This window comes from Bombus impatiens, unplaced genomic scaffold (assembly GCF_000188095.3).
Source record: "Bombus impatiens unplaced genomic scaffold, BIMP_2.2 scf_0089, whole genome shotgun sequence".
Classification (NCBI taxonomy): Eukaryota; Metazoa; Arthropoda; class Insecta; order Hymenoptera; family Apidae; genus Bombus; species Bombus impatiens.
This window is the reverse complement of record NT_176508.1, coordinates 1,995,915-2,017,880: the sequence shown is the minus strand read 5'-3', so window position 1 is coordinate 2,017,880 and position 21,966 is coordinate 1,995,915. Positions and strand designations below refer to the sequence as shown.

The window sequence follows — 21,966 nt, the reverse complement described above, 5'->3', positions numbered from 1 at the left end:
TCCGGCCAATTCCTGTCAGCTACACACGGAAGCCAGCATAGTTTAGAGGAGCAGGATTCTCACCTCAAAACCGCACCACCGATGCTGGTGATGCTGGGTGTGTACGGGGCCGCCGCGGTGCTCCTCGACGTTTCCTGACTGCTGCTCGACCTGGTCACTTGACGTAACTCGCTCGAGGTGGTAAACGACACCCTTTGGAGGACGGCCTGCTGATCGGGGATGTAGGAGACAGCGGTGACCGCACTGTCGGGGCTGGCAGGTGGCGATGACGCCCACGACGGAGGAGAACTTGGAACCTGATCGCCCGATAACGTGGCGGAGGAACCGACGGCGCTGTCGCTTCCGTGTCTTCCACCTGGTGATAAATAATTTTATGGAAATTTTGTTCTTTTGCTTCGCGATTATTGCGCTGGAGAGGAAAATGAAAGAGGTGGTAGATATTTGGCGGTAGATATTTCGATCGAGGAATAAGAAATCAGTTGTACGTATTTCGTAGAGTATAGTACGTAGAGATCGTAGAGTTAGTACGAGGTAAAGCGGTGTAAGATTTTCGGAATTTCAGAGTTTCGGTCGGTATGTTCGTTGGTTTGCTTCTGACAGAATGGTTTTCCTCTTATTAGCGAGTTTCTTAAGTTTCATTGCGAATATTATTTTTTGAACTCTCGGAGAAATATTATTTAACGAGATCGCTTGTTACGACGTTGTTCGTTGTCTCGAAAGACCGATTCGATAAGCAAAGAGAACGATATTCCGACAACGCAAGAACGAACGATACAACTGATTTTAATAGCTCGGATTTAACGTAGAACGTTGCACATACTGCGACAGAATTCAGGAAGGTCATACCTTCGCTGCAACCGGAAATCGATCGCTGTCTCTGCCTTCTTGGCGGTGCACTGGGTTGCTTAGGAGTTTCCTCGATGTAAGGAATGTCCGGATCGTCGAGGTTCAATGTGAACGCTCCAGACATCGGTATGGTAAGACTGGCGGTGATTACCATGGGCGAGGATTTTCTTCGTGGATCGGCTGGATCTTCGCTGGATCCACTGTCCACGCTATTGCTCCTGCCTTCCTCTTTTCGTCGGCTTCCAGGCCTCTTTGGCCGTCTCGGCCTTGGACCTATATCACCGCCCACGCCAGCTGTTTGATGCAGACACTGTTCCCTAGTCCACATCTTTAACAATCGAAATTGACCCAGTTTTCCTTTATACGGAACGTTATTTTCATACAATTTTTATCGAGAATTTTAATCGTCGTTTCCTTAGAACTAATCGTTTGAACGTTCAACGATGATAAATATATTTTAACCCGTTAAAGACCGATGTTGCGTTAACGCAAATCCTGTATGCTTGGTCCTTAATGGGTTAAGCATGAATTATATTCGATAACTTTTTGTATAACAAAGCGTAAAGATCTTGCATTAAGAAACTTGCAGTTATACCTGAGAACGAATAAGAATCTTATTTGTGCGCACGGGATGATACGATTGAATTAATACAGCGTTTATCAGCAAAACATAACGCGTTATTATCGAGGATTATCAGACGAATTTTTATAGAAACAAAATAGAATTATGCAAACGCTTTGTAGTACACTTGGTACTTTAGATTACGATAGTAACGTCAAAGATATTAATAATCTACAAATATGATTGTTTATCCAATACAAATGTTATAAGTTTAACATCATCGCTTATCAACGAACCCAATGGTGTCATTAACGAGTCATTAAAGCAGAAAAATTCTTTGTTTCTTCCATGACACGAGGAACTTAACCGACGACAACGAGAGAAAATGAAACGAAAAGTAAAAAATACAGTGAAACAGGAAGGTTTGAAAGGAAACTACTCGACAGACCGAGAAGAAGAAGAAGAAGAAGAAAAAGAAGAAGAAGAAGAAGAGCAGAAGGAAAACGGGGAAATAAAAACGTCCAAGGTGTGGAAGAAGATGAGCCCCTGCGAAGTCGAGCCATATCTTTCCTCGATCTCGAAAATGTTCCAGGCGAAGACGTCAGAGCAATACCGCGAAATGGTCGAGGGATATCTCGTTCGATCTGGATCGGTTACCTTTCTGGTAGACGTGGTCGTGCCGGCCGTGGTCGTTGTCGACGTCGTCAGCGTCTCCTCGAGCGAGAAGGTTTCGGCTTCGCTGCACGGGTCCGCCTCGTCTCCGCATTGCCTGCGAAAAATCGTACGAAACACGCTGTCAGCTTTTCCTACGCGACTCGCCGACTGACATCATACGCGAGAACTTCGTTGGCTTTGTGCCACCAAGTCTCGCAAGTTGAATTAAAAATCGTGGAAAAGACGGAGAGCTCGAGCGTCTTTGGCAGAAAGATAAATAACGATTAGAATATTCACGATCGCCTGTTTAACTGCATAAAGGATGAAGAATGGCGCGTTTGTCTCCAATGTAAATTTAACGCAACATCAGTTACGAATATGAAATATAAAATTGTAATCGACGATAGAGAAATTTAACGAAAAGGAGAATTTTAATCTAACGAGAATTCACCGCTTATATTGGAATTTTGTATTAAATTTCATATAGCCAAAAATGAAGAGTAACGATGGAATTTCAAGATAAAGTCAAATATAATTTTGCGATAATCGCGTAAAAATAGCAATACGTAATTCTAAATTCTTGATACTTTAGTTCGGTTTTATAGGAAGTAGCGCTTGTTACGCAGAATGGTGCAAATCGAATCGTCAGCATTTCCTTGAGCATCTATTTCGAAGATCGAAGAGAGACGGGACTTGACGGGATCGAAGATTAAAGATAGAAAATGGCCATATATACGTTACTCACTCTTCGGCACGTCGAGAAAGGGCGAGATCCAAATCGGCCGGATGGGTGTCCATCATGTGCAAGTAAACTTCGTCTAGAAGAGCGGCTGGCACCTTAAATAACGTCGCGGCGTGTTCCAAAAGAGTTCTGACCACGTTTATCACGTCTATCCTCTCTTCGGCCCTTTCCGCGGACACTTCCGACCTTTGTCCAGGTTTCACGCAATGAAGAATATTTGGGGCAAATACCTTATGAAAGAAAATTCAAGAAAATTCATCAGAGGCTTTGAGAAAATCCGAGAAATTAAACGCGTCTATGTAAATCACTACGGTGATTCGTTAGAGTTCGCTACAGCTGCTTTCTAAACATTTCGGAATGTATTATTTAAAAGCGTGTATAAGCGACAGAAGAGATCGTATTATCCGAAATCTTCGTATAATTCTATAGATTCGTCGTTCCATGGATTTGGTTGTCTCGATGTTTTCGAAAGAAAAACAAAATACGAAAAGAAATTCCCATTTGGGAATCATCTTTTTCCACCGCGTGGATCTCTTCGAAATTCAATTGTTTTTTTTTCTTTTTTTTCTTTTACGATCCCTAAATAAGCAACCAAAGATTGATAAAAAGATTCGACGAAACGCGTGTTTTATAAATTCGCTTTAGAAATCACCGCTATAAAAGTGGAAAAGCTTCGCGAGTGGCGATAACGATCCCCTACGAAGATCTAGAAGAGCGAAACGTGAAAGATATTTAAAAAATAGCACCGATGAACCTCGAGTTCGAAGCTAATGTCGAACGAGATGTCGATTTTTCCACTCGTTCGACTAGAAATATGAAACGTCCTATGATGATAGATCGATCGATGGATCTCTACGCCTGTGCTACGTGTCTTTTCCTCTTCGTCCTTTTCTTTTTCATTAAAATCTGACGGTAAATGAAAGATGAGAATCCTTTCGATCGGATTCGCGATAAGAGGAGGCGAATGACACTCACCGTGGCCAAGTTGGTCGTGTCCATCTTGTTGCCCGGTATCCACTCGCCTGTCTTGTTCTTTTGATCTTCGCTGTTAGCCGCCACCACGCTGAGAAAACTCAAAAGTGCCCAGAGCGTCTCACGGTTCGGCGTAGGCAGCAGCTGAACGAGATGCTGAAGTGCCTCTTGCTGAAGTCGCCTGTTCCGGATCTCTGCGGGGAACGAGGGGTTCTCTTTCAGTCCGCGTGGACGGCTCGTGCGTCAATGTCGCGAAGGGAAAATGTATCGACGAACAGGGATGGAAACGAGAGACGAATCGAAGACGCAAGCTCTTAACTCTTTCACCCCTATAAACACTTTCTGTGCAGCAGAATTGATTCGAATCAATCTTCATTTAGTTTCCATTTCTCGTTTGTAAAAGTTGTGCTCGTAAAAGCAATTCCGTCGATAAAAACATTTAGTCGAATATTTAGAATCTAATGTTTTCGTTCCACGACGAATATTTTGCCTGAGACTTGTTTATAGGTTTGATAGGGTCGATGATCGTCGAGTCGAAGATTCAGACAATGTTTCGGCTGACAGTACCGAGAATTAAAGAAATTTTCGGATACGTTTGTCCTTACTTTGTGTATGGACGAAGGCTTGGTAGAGATCTCTGCAGAGCAAAGGGTCCGGAAGATCACGAAAAAACTCCTTCAGAAGGGCTGCTACATCGTGAGGACATTGATCGGGTCCGATTTTTGTCTCGCGACCACAATCGAAGTCTTCTCGTAACTGCGGAAACAAAGAATATAACACGCTTATAATACGCTTTTGTAACGCGTAAAACGTGCAAACGTGTCAAATGTTTTCTTAATAGTTGTGCTTTAAACTTAACGTAAAATTAAGATACGTAAGACATACGAGAAATATGATTTTCAAATATCGGATACGCTTTGATATCTGCAACGTAAAAGTCTATATGGTAAGAATCTCGTTGATTAAATATGGGACATTCGATTTCAATTTACTGATTTAGACGCGATTTAATCGCATCTGGTATAACGCGATGCAATTATACGTTTCGTGCTGAGAAATAAATAAACGCAAGAACGTGTAACATCGTCCAACACTCACCTGTCTCACTCTCTTCTTGGAAGGTGACACCCGGAAGATACCGAGCGTCCGAAGACCCGTGGTTTCCAGGTGCCTGATGCACTGTCTGACTATACTTGGAACCAGGTCCCATTCCCCTGGAGGGCCTCCTCCGCCGCTATCGCTCAACTCGAGCACCCCGGAGTCGCTTCCGGTTAGAGCTCCGCCTTTCGACGACAACGACTCGTTCGAACCACCCTGAAACAATCTCATTTCTCTAAAGACCTGTGTTGCATCGGTGAATAGTAGAATCCGACCATTCCAAGAATACGAAACATTCTCTAAATGTCTCTCTTTTTCCCTAATATATATTTATATGGGCTATCGGGAAGCGCATTTTGTGCGAAATTTAAAGACGCAGAAATGCGAAGGACGATGTTTCGAATATTTAAAGCAGAGTTTAAGGAATAACACAAAACTTCTTAGCGTAAAAATAGAAATTCGCATAAAAATTCGTAATGCGATCGTTGGCTTTCGCTGCTTTTCAGGCTGGAAAATTGATCGTACGATGTTTGCGCTGTCCACTGATCGTCGTTCGACTAAAATTGCATAAACATTGGATCGATCCACGTGTCCGATGATAACTGTTTAGCGTTCTTAATGCACGATCATCGTGTTCGTCGATCCGTTGTGACGGAAAAGTGTTGGAAATTGAGGGATCTTAATTAACCAGGGGCTAAAATTATCGCTCTCTGATCTTGCTTCTATTCGCGTCTCCGATCTGTGACGTCACGCAGCTCGGGATACGCGTGACGTCGACGAGGAAAGCGCAACGTTGCGTCATTCCCGGATCGCTTTAAATCGATCAATCGGGCTACTTGAGCACGTGGCGCTTTCATCGAGTCATCGGCCAAACGTCCCGACCGCGAACTGTTATCAATAAAACGCACATGTTCCGTGATTCGATACGACGTTTCGTCGAAAAGCGAAATCAAGCGAAAAATTGTACCGACTTACCGATATCGTTCGTCAACTCTGACAACTATTTCATTGATATCATTCTGATAATTGTTTTTCTAGAAATTAAATATTGTTCGTATATCGTTTTATCTACATCTTTAATTAAATTTTACATTGAATGATATTACAAAACGTATATCATTCGCTTGTATCTCTTTCTTCTTCGCTAATTACATAAACTATCGTAGAATTTGAACGAAGCATCGGCGAATTTGAAATAGAAATTAATAAGGAATTTTAGAATGTTTATCGAGACGTTGACGAAGAAAATAGTCATCGTTGAGGAGAAAATTCAAAGTGAACGTAAAGGAAGAAACGATACGTTTTTGCGTGCCATTTAAAGCAGCGACGGGCGACGATGCAGGTAAACGACGGGTAACGATGGATAAAACGAGTAAGAAATCAAACTTTACAATGACGTGTAAAATCGTTAAACGGTACGCGTCGACAGACCGAACTGTGACTCATCTTTTTACTAATATACACGAATCGGATATATATTCGATCGAGTAGCGGAAGTCGCGAGGGTGGCATTGTCGAAGTTGGCGCCACGATAAATCAATGCTATTTCCACAATGTGTGAACGAGGGCTCTCTATTTTGCCTGTCGATCGACTATTTTTAGAAAATGCTAAGAAATTTCACACTGGAACGCCCTAGCTTTCCTGTCTATGCCGAGAAACAACGCTAAAATTACTCGCGATTTACTAAAATTAACAGCGATATTTATCCGCGACTATTAAAGGCTCCTATCGAGATTTTAAAAGTAACAAAGTCAAACAATGCCACCGATTCGATTATCAATCGGTATTAAATAAACGCTGGTTGCAAATGTCACGGTATTACCGGATGGTAATATTAAAACGAAATTAAGTTAAAGTTTACACGGGGGCGAAAGTTCGTTCGTGATAGCCTTTAACGGTTAATATCTAAATATTAATCTCGAAATACTTCTACGCAAGTTTTTTCCTCGAAAATCAAATCTTATCGAGGATTTCTGTTTCGTCTAATTTTCCTTCTATTTTCATGTTCTAGAAGCGTGCATGATCCAACAACTTGTGAACTATCTCGGACCGATAGCTACGGATCGATGCGTAACATCGGAAACTTGCAGAAAAAGGGGGTTCACGTGGTAGATTTAGTTTCTGACTCGTAACCGGCGGAATTTCTCTTCGCGTTGGAAAAATTCCGCCCACGAACAGAATGCGTCACGAACGAGCTCGCGAGCTCGTAAGGGACCCTCAATTATGTATTAACATTGCGAACAGATCGCACCAATTTTCTTGCGGCCTATAATTCCAGCTACTTTCTATATACATCCGTGTAAAACAGTTGACGCATCGGATTTCGATTTATTGCCATTAATCGCAGTTGCTATTAATTGCAGTAAGAATGTTAGTTTATTGCTCTTTTGTATGTGTGTGCTTATCGTGTGTTGTAACGTAATAAAAGACAAGTCCGAGTTCTTCGAGTGTTCGGTACGTTTCCCTGCTATACTAGTCCTGTGCTACTATGCTAATTTTCCATCTTTCAAATAGCATCTTTTTACAGGCTGTGTAGAATTTGTTATATTCTATAGAATTATATTATTTCAAAATTACGTTTATCTTTTTTTACAGAAAGTGGTAATTAACGTTGGAATCGCTAAAATGTAGAATTTATAGAAAAGAAACGAAAATGGAAAGGTTGACGAAAGAATATTCGTATACTTGCAAAGTGTGACATTGAAATTCTGAAAAATACGCTGTTCAAGATTTATAAAATTTCCACGAGGAAGTCGCAATTGACCATTTTGATCATTCTGTTAGTGTTGCCACGTTAGAACACGAGCTATTATTATTTGAAACTTTGTACTTTTCGAATAACGAGAAAATCACTACGGCTGACTGCTAAATTGTTCTCGCGGGACGACAAAGTATCGAACGAAGATGACAGATTGACGTTGGAGCCGAGCAGACGCGATGAGATAAATTGATATGGAAGAGAAAAAGGCTGGAACAAAAGGCGCGCGTGGCTAAAATAAATTCTCGGACGTGAACAAATCATCCCGCTGAGCCGCTATAAACCGAAAAATCAATACGCAAAAACGTAAACGCACGAAAATTAGATCGGATCGTGTAAATCAAGAAGCGCGGCTGGAGTCTTCGACTTTCTTAAAATAACGCCTGAACGTTCGAGTTCTTTGCGCGGAGAACGTATAAAAAAAAAAAAAAAAAAAAAACTGAAGAGAAGAAGAAGAAGAAGGAGAAGATTCGTGTTCATCGACCAGGTGGCGCCGGTACTTCTCAAATCAAAACATTTACTTCCTGTCACGATGAAGATAAGTAGTTTCTCAAAAAAAAAAAAAAAAAAAAAGAAAATAGTTTTGACATGCATGCATTGCGATAGACAAGCATAGAGAAAATTTCTGAATCTGCTTTATTGATAACGTAGCAACGCAAAAGTTTTACGAGGTTACCATTTATCTGCATTTTTTAAACGTCACTTATGATTTCATGAACGAATAGTTTCTCTTCAATTCGAACATTTCGTAACGCCTAATGTATACGTATAGATTATTGTTCTCGGAAGAATAAAAGGCAGTGAAAGAATTTGGAGGGAAATTATCGAATTTGTTTTCGCAAAAATAATGTAACAATCGTTCGTATCGATGTGGTATAAATAGTCCTGAAACCTTAGAAGTGAAATTACATTTTCTAAAATACGTTGATCAATACGTAATTAAAAATTCTGTGTAGGAATAAATTAATTTTTTAAACCTTTAACCCTTTGCACTGCGAATTTTATTTCAATTTCTTTACCAGCAGCTCCCAACGCTTTTAAGTGTTTTATTTGAAATTTACTTTAACTAAAAGATAAGACAATTTAAATAAATAAAGGAAGAAACGAATTCACTTAAATGCCAGTTTTATTCACGCTATTGTTGTATTTTGCCATTTTTAAGTGTATACGATACATCTTTTTAAGCGTGAACGATACATCTCGAAACAATTTCCAAGTGCAATCCTAGTTTTCTCTCGCGCGTTTCACAAAAAGAGGTGGGACTGAAAGAATGTCAAGTGGGGCTCGACAAAGGAGCTGCTGAGATAAAAACCGATGTCGAGTCACGCTCGACGTAGGAGTGCAAAGGGTTAAACCAAGTATCATAACAGTGACATAAAAACCTGCAACAAAACACTCGTATGTTTAAACAATTTTTACGTAACTTTTCTCGCGCAATGCTGATTCGTTTTCGCATAAATTTATACGCATAGATCACGGAGCGGAAGAGGGAACGGGCATCGTTGAAACTTCTTATTAATCGTTGCGTCGCTCGATCTATCTTTTTTTCTCCCTGCGTTTTCCAAATTTCACGCGATCTAAATCGATCGTCTCGACCCAGAAACGTTGAATGGTAACGTCACAGGGTCGCCTATTGGCATTTAATTGCACGAAACCGTTAGCTTAAATCCGGTAAGAGAATCTGGCAACGAACGTGTTGCCTCGGCCGTCTCGACCGTCTCGGCCGTTCTACACGCCACAGAATATAGAATAAGCGGCTGTAAGCCGGCGTCGCGGCGCGTCGTTCTGACGTATCCATCAAAAAATAACCACTTGCGGTCCGTCGTTCGAACGTCTGGCCCCTGACTCGCATAGTGGCCATCGATAAACGCTCTCGTCGTGATCGCCGCGGACACTGACGCAATCGATGACGACGTTTATGATCGCATTCACGATCCGTCACGCGACGCTGCCTCCTCGAGCCCCTCCGCCGTCTTCTCTCGTCGTTTTCATAAAGCATCGTCGAACGATCACGATGCAACCGATATACAAGTTACAAGTAGAACGCGTGTACGTCGCCATTCCGATACTTCGATATCGATTCTTCCGCTTCTGTACGTTTTATTTACGCGATGTTGCTCGGGTCAGGATATTAGCACTTGGTGTGAATTTTTAACTCTTTCGTAGCGTAGCACGTTGCATTTTCAATGGACGATTTAAATGTCATCGTACGATCGAAAGTCGTAGCGACGCAGACTAAGATTTTCAGAATTTACATCGCGTCTTTGCACTTAGCAAACTACGACGCGTAACGCGATTAATAAGATTATTTATTGCCTGTAAGAAATTGTAAATACGTATCCTTTATCCGTATCTAATAGGAAAAATATGAAAATCGAAATTAATAATATAAATGATGTAAATGGTATGGATGGATTCTCCGTGTGTCCGTTTCTCGGCTCGTTCGTTCGAATTTACATTTGCAATTTCCGCGACGACGATTACGGCGAGTCGTAGTTCAACGATTTGCATATTCATTTACGTGTAATTTCTCGCCAACGCCACGATCGAGTAAATTATTTGGCGTGATCGATTGATCTATCCACTTCGAGACACTTTGCTTGAAAAACGCGGAATAAGAAGAAAAAATAGGAGGGAACGAGTAGAATATAGAAACGTGGCTATTCGCGTTTATCGCGTCTATTTTTACGGTAACTATATTTTCGCATTGAGAGACACTGAAATTTCTATCGGCTACGTTGAGAACGCGTTCCGCGTGCAGATTAGTTCACGTCAATCTAAAACAGGTGATTCGGATTTCTATTCGCGCGTGGGCGTGCTCCTCTATCGTGTTCTCGCCTCTTCGACCGAGCAGTCATCGAGAAAACCGAGTAAAATTCCTGATTGTGTATTCGTGCTAGCCATTCTCAACAATCTACTTGCGTTTCATGCGTGTAATTTTGGTTTGTACGATTCGACAGTCCCCATCTGCCAAAATAAACGCCACATTGTTGCCGGTATCGCGATAAAATATAATACACCGCAGGCATAATTTCCTTTTCCAAGTATTCCACGATATCTGTCGCTGATTTCGCCGTAGAAATCCTCTTAATGTCTGAAATAGTAGCGCGAGTACTTGCGTGGAAAGATCGCTGACAGAATCGATCGATTAGCGATCGACACGCTTGGCTGACTGGATACGATCTTATACTACTGCAGCAAGGACATTCTCGTTGCACACAGCGAAATATCAAATGGAATATGTTCTAGGAAAGCAAGACGATTGTTTCAGCATCGAATACGCTGTTCTAAGGAGTTAATGCTTTTTATTTTCTTTAGGACCAATCGTAAATTAATATTTTAAATTAATCAAATGGAATTCGAGTGAAATTAATGAAATGGAACGGTCGATCGAATAAATTCCACGTACTTGGTGATGTATACAACTCCGATTCAAAGATTAAATAAATCCTTGCAAGTGTACAAGCATTATATATAAGCATACTGCTACCAAGTGATGTTTAATTGAAATTTGCTATAAAGATACAAATAGAAAAAAGGTGTAAAAGATAAAAGCAAGGAAAATTCTTTGATTTTTAACTCTTCTTAACACTGATATTCATCGAATCCGTATTGCTACATTATTACGCGACAATCGGGTCGTCGGTTGACACGCCTATGACGGATGAGAAACGAACGTATCTTGCTTATACTTACCTCGTCAGTCTTAGCCGCGACAGTGGGTTCGATGAGGCTCGTGAAGCTCGTCCTGCTACCGTGTCTGCTGTTCCTCGACAAACAACCAACGTCCGAGACCTCACCAGCGGCGATTCTAGCGATTCTATCGTTCTCCAAACACTGTGACAGCGGTATACCAAATACTAGGCCACCACTCGACGACTCTGAAATAAAATACGAAAGAATAAAATACGTCGTGGATCTTGTCGATCGCCGAACGATTCTTCCTGCGTTATGCAAGAAACCAACAGTGCTGGTACTCGAAGAAATAAACGATGCACGCGATGGAAGAAACAAAAGCAACTATCAGTGACGTGTTCGTTGATCGTTAAACTTTGGCTAAAGAGAAGGGAGACAAACGATATTGGCGCGAAAGTGACGAATTTACAAATGGAAAATTAGACGTGTCGCGCTTTCTTAGACGATAGTTTTAGTCGGTTCATTTGTTCGTTTATTTTTTATTTCGAATCGCTTTCATCAACCGACCAAAAAGGAGATTCGTTCTGTTCTACGATGCGTGGTGGTCAGCTGCGTCCCATTCGCGTAAACACGGCTTATTTATTCGTGCGCGAACTGTTCGTGCAATTCATAGGAAATTGTGTTTGAACGCTTGCTACCGAGACTGCTGTAAATAGTTGCTTTTCGTACGGTTCTTTTCAATTTAAACGTCGCGTAAACGAACGTAACTGGCCATAAAAATTGCTCTGTATATTTGTTAAATATTACAGTTTAGAATATTACGCTTCTTTATTTCCCGATATACTAGGAAATACGCAGTGAGAGACGAATTTTTGTACGTATACTGAAGCAATTTGTAGCGCGGATGCAACGACGATATTGGAAAAAGTGAAATTTGAAAATTCGCGTAGTCTCTGGTCACCTCTGACGACGCGAACGTTCGATGATATTCCGGCTGGCCATGAATGCTTCGGCCGCTTTATTTTCGCCGCTAAACCGCCCGTTTATTCGGCTAAGTTCGCGGAAACGCGCCGTCCCACCTTTCGAATTTCATCGTTTTACTTCTTAATTGCTTGCCGTCGCTTGCCAGATACACACGCGCGAATAACGATCATCGTCTTTTTTAAGGTCCTCGATTCCTCCTATTCCTGTTCCTGGAAGATTTTACTTCGGAAGACCGCGTGTTCTTCGTTTCTCTTTGCTTTATAGGAGAGCAACTGCGGACGTTGATACGCTACCGATTGATTGTTACAGAGAAACGCAACAGAAATGTAATTTTAAAAAAAGGAAAAATGTTAAAAGTCACAAGTTGAGATTTAAATTGAAAAGAATGCTTATAGATTATTACGAGATAATTATAATTACGATTATTAAAACGCTTTGGATTCGAATAAAATTTTCGTGACAATTCTTCTGCATCGAGACGGGAAAAAAATTCGTTCACCCTTTTGAAAGACACGTGTGCGTGGCTCACGTGTTTCAAATGTGGCAGCGCTCTAAAAGAGGACGTCATTTAAGTGACGTCCCCTCGTATGATCGAATATGTCAGACTTTCACGGGGCTCTTGTCTTTCTTTCTCGCACGACGTAGTCCCGAAGCCAGCTAAAAGCCGAAAGGCAACAAACCGTGTCTCTATACCGGTCCGATTATAGACCACAATCTGGGCCATCCCAGCCTCTCCAAACGACCTCTCTCTCTCTCTCTCACACACACACATACACACACACACACACACACACACACACACACTTTCTCTCTTTCTCTCGCCGTGAAACGACCACCACTTTCAGAAGACGACAATGGACCCAGAGTACGAGCCTTTTCCTCGAATTCTCAAAATCATCTGCGACACTTTCCTCTCCTGTTTCCTCTACCGTCGGTGTATCGAATTGGTGTTCCTCTCTTTCCTTCGTCCTTCTCGTTTCGCTGAAATCCCCTCGTTGGTTATTTGGTTATTTGATTATTTAATAGTCTTGCATTCACTGTTCTTCAAATTATTTTCATTTCTCTCCTTATGGAAATAATCTCCATCTGAAAATTTATGCTTGCGGAATTTTATGGTGGCGATGTAAGACTATGGAATTAGATTATACGGAAACGAAGACGAAGGAGGAAAACTATACCAGATCGTTTTATCCATGAATTCGTCCTACATACATATTTTTTCCATTTTTAGACGCATGCTCAAATTTTCAATTTTCCAAATATCCACGATCATCGATTATTCATGTACTAGAACCAAGCTGTATTACGCTTAATCCTAAGTTTATCAGCCAAGTATCGAACAATTTACGACTAAACAGATCCAAAAATACCACCCAGCACCTCTCGCTTCGCGTTTCAAAAAAAAAGAAGAAAAAAAAGAAAAAAGAAAAAAATGAAAAAAAATTCGCTCATAAAAGCTCAACAGAAGCAAGTAATATAACACACCGCCGGCACGTGTTCGCGAACGACCCGATGGAAGGATCGCCGAAGGGGGTAAGCTCGAAACACGCGACCCCGTGGAAGGGCCATTCCGGTTCCCGTTTGACGTCCGGTGTCCCCGCGGCACTCGTACCCGGCGTGCACCGCAAATAAACCTGGTATATGCGGAAATATGCACCGCCACCAAGCACCCCGTGACTAATTTTAGCCAGCGAAATTGTGTCTCATACCAGGCTGGCCGACGTTAGTGCCGCGGTCTGCTGTTGCTCGCACATGGGCAAACCGTTGCATTCCCTTTTTCCACTTCGTTCTTCGGAAGATCGAGAAAGTGCGGAATAATCGAGGGGCTTAGTTAGAGATAGTATTCGATACAAATTCATTTTTTAATTTATAGAAATACGTCGCAGGATACGATACGTGACACTTATTCTACTAGACACCTTTCTAGATTTTCTTATGAATTTCTCGGATTTTCCGAGTAGATGTTATAATGCGTTTTAACCTATGCAAGTGTTAAATCTTAAATTTGGAAATTAGAATGGTAAATAGTAACTGCGAGTAAAAAAGATTTTAGGCTTTTCTGGTATAGTTTCTAAGATTTCACGTTCCTCTATCCAATTTTCTATGCGTAAGATTTTACATTCTTCTATTTTATTTTCTCGGGTTTATCTTTGTCCAAAGTCTTCGAAGATGCAACAGAAATACGAACGAAGCAAAAAATTACAGACTGCCAAACACACGTACACATACGTCACACGATTACCGAAGTACCTCGTGGTTAAGCAAACGCTATTTTTTCCGTGTTCGCACGAATTCCACGTGCAATTTTTGCCGAAAGTCGTCACTCCGTGAGTGCTCGACAAACAGAGTCTCACAATCGGGAATGATACATCCACGCGGTGAAAGTAAAGTTGCTAGCGTGTAACAGCGTGGCATCTGTGAAACACACGTCGCTTGAAACAAAATATATTAGATTCCTGCGATTCCCTTGATTAATCTAACAATTAGAAACGACGAATACATTCAGATTTTCTTATTTATTCAGATTATTTTAAATAAGTTTAATGAACATTTCCAATTAGAATAACAATTATATAGAGTAATATATATATATATATAGAATAGAATTCTTTCGAAGAAAACAGGTGAAACAGAGTTAACTTTTCTCACAGGAGTATCAAAGAAAGGTCGAATTTATTTTGTATAAATAATTCATAGGAGAGATCCTGTTCAACTTCCATCTCGAATTACAGTAATAATTTCTTTTGGAGAAAACAGGCAGTGTAAACAGGGGTTAACATTTTCTCGCGAAAAATCAAAGAAAGGTAGAATTTATTTCGTATAATTCATAAGAGAAATTCTGTTCAATTTCCAACTCGAGGAAATCTTTAGAGAACGATTTAATATTTTCCCATATGCTGAGAAACAAAAAAAAAAAAAAGAAGAAAAAAAAGAAAGAAGAAGAAGAATTCTTGTTTGATAAAATTCACACGCGAGGGATTCTGTTTAATTTCCAAGAAGAATATGACGGTACGAATTACGTAATTATTAGCGAAGCAATTCGAAATGGGAAGACATAGGGAAACGGTGCAGCAGCCGGAATTTGTCCTAAGGATAATATTTGTCTTTGCTTGGATTTGGTTAGATCAAAATACAGATATGTAAGGATGTCGTAAACGTATAAAATGATAGAAACACTACCTAGCGAACTCTTGCAAACAGAATCACACCTGAAAATAGCTGAACTAGTTATTCTCCAAACAAATAAACGGCCCATAAATCTCTGATCGTTAACTGTGCTGCTTTCCGCACATTAAACTGCGCACTTAATTTACCGTGTTTAATTATTGACTCTCTATCTACAATTACTATCGGCCAATTACTATCGCGAAAATTACGCTATCCGATTACCATAAATAAGTTGAAACTGTTGCGAGTATTAAAAAATATTGGTCGTCGAGAAATTGAATTTCCTGATACGTTGGGATTTTGCCGAAGAACGGTACCGAGCACATTTTTCTCAAAAATAAAACGAATACTCGAAACGATTCATGATATTCGTACGTATTTATTTAGAGGAGTTTGTTATCGATCTTCAAATCCTTACGATCTGATCTACCGTCAAAGTTCAATTTCAGCCCATAGTTTGCTTCAATTAGAGATCTCGTCACTCGTGTCGTTGTTCCGTTGAAATTCGCGTTTAACCATGAACTACTGGGCATTGTATTTTCTCTACCTATTTTCGTTTTGGCTATTTTTATGAGACGATAGCCGAAGAATGTCTGTTCCTCGTCACAATGAAACAGACAACAGCTACTAGAACCTAGACAAAAGCTCGGACACAAATCTTCGCAACGATACCGCGTATCCTTTCTCTTAGACAAAGTTTTCTAGCAAGCTATACCTACGTTGTTCCTATGGGATAGAAACTCTGATCTTTGGGATTTAGCTTCTTACACGACCTATCGCAATCTGCCGAATAAACTGTTTCTCTGTTTAATTCGGTAATTTAGCAATTAGTCAATTCGGTAATAAAGAGAAACTGAAAGGAGAAACAGTTTGAACGAAAATAAAATTTTCGATATCGAAACTGTAAACTTTAAAAAATACGAAAGTTAGTACGAAAGATCAATTTCTGAGGGAAAGCGTGAGAATAAAATTAGTACGGCGTAGTCTGTAGCATTGAAATTACAAACGAAAGATGTTTCAGACGATCCGGCCATTTTTTCTTTGGTTGAGCCTCTGACAAGAATGCCGAAGCGAGACCACGCGATTAACAAATTTCTATGTCCGCGACTCACCTTTCTCCTTATCATCTTTTCCTTTATTGTCGAAGAAACCAGTGGTGAGAGCTTTCCTCTTGAGCAAAGGTGCTCTTCTTTTGGGCTTGGTGGTAACGGCACTGCTACCGAGTGACTCTGAAAAAGAAGAAACAATACGAATAATGAAAGAAAGATCCAAATTTACCGCTATCGTTGATAACGTCGTTATTTTTATGATGCAAGCGTAAAATACGAAGGAGAAATTCTCGTGGCCTCCTGTGGCCCTGTCGTGGTTTCGTCTATTCGCTTCCGCCTGTATACGGAAATGGAACAAAGAAACGTAGAACGAACACGAGGAAATGGAACTCGATGAAACGCGATCCCCCCTTGATCGTTGAGTAACGTCGATGACCACACCGGAGTGTACCGCGAAAAATTAGTTTACCATATTACGGAACGTACGGAGTATTTCTTAAACGACGTTCATCGTACATGTAATCGCTTCTGGCTAATTAATAAATCCTTAAAATATTCTATTCTATTAATAAAACATCGTTCCTCGTGTAGAACAATTTCCTATCGGTTTAAATTTCATTTAATGTAAGGTAAAATATCCCACACTTTGAAATAATTTACCAGCGATCTAGGTAGAGGGAAAATTCGAAAGTAATTTGCAGAAGGATTTTGAAGTAATCGTTTCGAATAATAGTAAAATTTGCTTAAATGGAACTGCATTAAGTTAATAAATTAAATTGTATGGTAAAATTGGTCTACAACTACGATTATAGTTTTAACGCAGTAAAAGTAAATTCGCAACAAATTTACGACCGTACTCGCTTGATACATTAAACGACTATCTTCCATTCCGAATGTGCACGACTATATATATACTATGTATGTATAGCGATATAAGCAATCTGCATGAAACTAGTAATAAAACGTTCTTAAAGATTCCTTAAGAGCATCGTAAACGATATCTGGTAAATTTAGAGAGAGAGAGAGAGAGAGAGAGAGGGAGAGTATGTGTGCACGTGATTTCTTGAGAAAGAGGATACTTCGACGTTGAAGTTACACCCTATGTTCGTAAACATGTCAATCATCTAGAAGGCAGCCGAGATTCCATTCTCGACATTGGGTTGAGACACCAATTTTCTCGAGAAAAAAGATAGAAAACGTACTAAAATTAATTACTAAATAAATAATAAACGGCAAGAAATAATTACCAAATATTTTGCGTATTACCAAATTTTCAATCTTCTAAACGCTAAATTTTTGAAATAACGATCATTCCAAAAAAAAACTTACCACTCGGCGGCCTAATGTGAACGCCCAAGTTGAGGGCCTGGAGTTTCGCGACAGCTACCTTGCATAGAACCTTCCTCTCGATTTCTGACAGTGACCTTAGCGGAGTATCCTGTAGGGTGACGCGTCGTCCACCAGTGCCCGCCCACGTACACTTTCCCTGCAATTAAAGTTACACGCTCTGAATGTTCTCCCCACGATGCGATAACGTCGATTTACGTTACGTTGAGGAAGGTCATGCCGCGTTACACGCAAGGAATTAATCGACGCGGATTAACTACGTCGAAGTTAATCTGTACGACAATTCGCAACTGTTGTCAAACTTTGCATATTCGTTTCCTGTACAAGATACTGGAGAAATTGACGACATAAAGTTTCAAATTTCGTAACGTTTGAATATTTCAATGTACAACTATAATTATAATATTTCTTTAATACTATTATATCTGCATAATTTTTGAAGAAGTGAAATATCAAATTAAACAACAAACGTTGAACATTGCCTATTATCCGGTGAACGATATTTTTCACGTAATGCGGATGAAGATAAATTTCCATGAAAATAATAAGAAAAAGGAACGAAACGATGAAACCTTATGAAACAGTGATACGGATGATTTCATAGCAGTTCGCAATAACGTGTATATAGGTAAAATGAACTTAAATGCGTGTTCAATTGCATCAATACGATGAACCAAGTAAAATTAAATACGAAGTTGAGCTCGTGTGGAAAAGTGGAAAGAACGATGGTATTACGCGATAGACGCGATGTGTTAAAAGTATCGCGTTAACCAAGATGAGCGAAATAAAATAACGTTGTTTGAGAATTTATACTTTTTATGAAACACGTGCTATAAAAAAAGCTATTCTTTAGGATTTTTTAACGTAAAATTGAAATAACGATGAACTACGTTGAAATGAAATATCCCAACGAAATTTTTGTCTATCCGTTGCTCCCTTTTGAGCGCGGTAAAATAATGATTTCCTGGTACGCGCGTGGAACAGGACAGGCAGATATCGTGCTTTATACAATTTTTATTAGTACGGTATTAATGTTTCGCTGAATGAAGAAAAGAGAAAACGCGAACGACGATGGCTTTAATTAAAACTACGTCGAAAGAAACTACGTTATATTTTATATCCAATTTTTCGTTATGTCAAAGTTTTCTGTCAATGAGTCTTACACGATATGGCGTTAGAGTTGAAAGTTCTTAAGACATGATTTTATCGTTCTTGCGATTGACGTTCTTTTTAATTAAATAATACAACATCCAACGGATCGAACGTCGGCATTTTTTATTCTTTTTAATTCTATTACCAGACCAAAAAGAAAACATGGCAATTCGGGCAATCCTAATATCCATTTTCGCGAAAAATCTGACAGGATTAAATAAAAATTCTGCTTTTCTAGTTACGATATTTCATGCAATATGGAAAGCGACGGTCGAGAAGAATAAGCTGCAAGCGAAGTGACTGCGAAGTGATTTGCTTTACACGAAACACTAAACGTACATTATTTACGATAATTAATTCGATCGAGCGCGAGAACCAAAAAAAAAAAAGCTCAGATGTAGAAATCGAATTAACTTCGTATCAAACGCGTGTAATTATATAGAAATTAGTGATATGAAAACATACAATATGCAATTCTAGTACGCGACGGAGCAATTTTGTAATCCGTTTATGGAAGGTGCTCGCGGAAAACCCGGCGACAAATTCATTACTTTTGATGTAATGAATTGGCTCCTCGTCAATTCCGAGTTCGAACGTTATTCGGCTTTACCGCTCGAGAACAACGATGTCCAATAATTTACGATCACACGGTACTCTGGTTTATCGATTTCAGGAAGAACGCACAGGAGTAGGGTAATTTACTGTTGCGCGTTTCTTGAAGCCTGATATTCGAAAAGCTTAGCCGATTATAACAGACGATAAAATCAGTGCCAATTCCATTCTGTCAGAAAATTCTGTCGAATCGAATTTACGTAAGACGACGACGACGACTTTACTCGTTACACTACTTTAGAATTTTCAATTTATTCTTTTTACAAAAGATATTCGTAACTTGAATGATGGATCTTGTTAAATCGCGAATTCTTCGATCCTTTTAATCGCATTAAGTCATAAATTAAAACATCCGATCTATCCCATTAGAGGGTTAGATTCCGATTGTAAGTAATTAAAATGTAACCGTAATTTCGTACATATTCGAAATATTGCACGAACCAATGATATAAAAGAAATAAAAATCTGATATTAAAGGACAATTCGATGTTAAAGATATTCGGTGATGTTATAGCATGATATAGCATGAAAGACAACTAGCCGATGGATGTATCGCAAAATTTGTTTACAGAGGAGGCTGAAATCGCGACACGTGGGTGAATGCACAGTAAAGGAGACAAAGGTGAGACACGATACGTTCGCAAAGGATCGCTGCCAAGACGTGAATTCCACGACACGATCTATTAAAACGTTCTATCGTTACTTTCTCGTCGTCTCAACCATTGACAAGATATCTTTTGTACCGCGACATCGAAGTACTCGTACAAAAATATGGTATAAGAAAAATCAACGAGAGGCGAGACACGTAAAATTTCGCAGATTTGAATTTCGCGAATCGTAGTTCTTTCTTAAAACGTTTAAAATTTATTCGAACGAAATAACGACGAACTGCGTGAGAATCGAATACGATAGGCCGAACAAGCTTTTTACGATTCTCGGACGTGTAATCGATCCTCGGAACAAGTTTCATCCACTAAAAGTCATTCTCTGTATTTCTATTGAATTGTTGCACGATTAGTTGCGCGTCGTCGAGCAATTAAACGCTTCGAGTATCTTTTTCATTCTTGAAGAGATCAACGGAAGAAGATAAAAGAGAAAGGAAGCAGGACTAAAAGTTTCGTAAGATGGTCGAATGGAAAGGAAATTACATCAAGTACATCAAAGTGAAATTTCTCGACGAGGGGAAGCGAATTAGCTCGTTCTTTTTCTAAATCGAAAACTGCACGCAAGTAAATAAATCAACTTAAAAGTTCTGATAGCTTTAGTCGCTCGCTAGCCGAATAGCTTTCGTCGTTATTGAAATAAAGAGATATTCCATTCGGTCTTTATCGACGGAACAACGAACTTTCCTTAAAACGTTAATGATTCGATTCGAATATCCACATGGTCCATTCTACTCTTCTAATCATCGACTATAGATAGAATGCTTCATTCCCTCCGACGCGACGAATAAAGGATCGTTTCAAAGCTAAACAACGTATGGTCAAAATATCGATAAATTCTCTTCGAGCGATCTCCGTGTATAATTCAAAACTTTGAGGAACCAACGTGCGCTAGAGGAACGATTTTATAAAAAGAACCTCCTGCCCCGACTAAACGTTCTGTCAATGTACACGGTTGATAAATTCGTGTCTGAATCCCGCCGTTTTTCATCGTTTCCAACGTTAATGAATCGAGAAACATATATTTTCCAACTTTTCCTGATCTCGCCACGCAAGAGAAACTAATAAAAGTCAAAATACAAAGAGAAGAAGACGCTCTTACACGATCTATCTTTCGCAACTTTTCTCGCAACTTTTACTAGGTCTACTTTTACCAACGTCTCGTGGAAAAGGGACGTTTAGGACCACGTGCGTACAGTTACACTATACACGGCGTACATCCATGTACATGTTAATTAACAACGTTATTTAGTTTACTGCTTCTCATACAAAAAAAAAAAAAAACGATGCGCATCAACTAAAACAAATTGATATTTCTGCTAACTAGAATGAGCGTTGTAATATATCGGATACGATCGATTCAACGATACCGTTACGAAGAGATACGTTGAGCAATAATATGTTCGAAACAGCCTAATGTTAATAAGAGTAACTGCAGAAGAAGTAGAATCATCGGTTGTAGTGGCGGCACATAAGCTGTGGTTAGCAGACACGTAGTAGTAGTAGCAGGGGTTAAGTATAGTTTATACACACCACCGTTGGCTGACTATTTCTGGCGGCGCCGGCGAAATTCCGAGGCCCTAAATTGGTTATCGCGCTTACCGCTTAACGAGATGCCTGCCGCAAGGTCGACCTTCTTCTTCTTGTTCTTACATCTCGTCTTTTTCCTCTTTCACATCCTCCGAATACTCGGTCACACCACGGAGATATTAAACGTCGGCCG

General features: G+C 39.9%; 1 protein-coding gene across 1 annotated transcript in view; it reads right to left on the bottom strand.

Moving 5' to 3' along the window:
- Window positions 1-21,966, bottom strand: part of LOC100745482 — a 30,480-nt gene that overhangs the window by 2,653 nt on the left and 5,861 nt on the right. The window contains exons 2-11 of the mRNA XM_012394465.3: window positions 17,800-17,956; window positions 16,534-16,650; window positions 11,330-11,514; window positions 4,875-5,090; window positions 4,382-4,532; window positions 3,780-3,970; window positions 2,808-3,034; window positions 2,066-2,177; window positions 847-1,174; window positions 64-355 (exon numbers count right to left, since the gene is read on the bottom strand). Of these exons, the coding sequence (XP_012249888.1) occupies window positions 64-355; window positions 847-1,174; window positions 2,066-2,177; window positions 2,808-3,034; window positions 3,780-3,970; window positions 4,382-4,532; window positions 4,875-5,090; window positions 11,330-11,514; window positions 16,534-16,650; window positions 17,800-17,956 (1,976 nt within the window). The remainder of the gene's footprint in view (window positions 1-63; window positions 356-846; window positions 1,175-2,065; window positions 2,178-2,807; window positions 3,035-3,779; window positions 3,971-4,381; window positions 4,533-4,874; window positions 5,091-11,329; window positions 11,515-16,533; window positions 16,651-17,799; window positions 17,957-21,966) is intronic.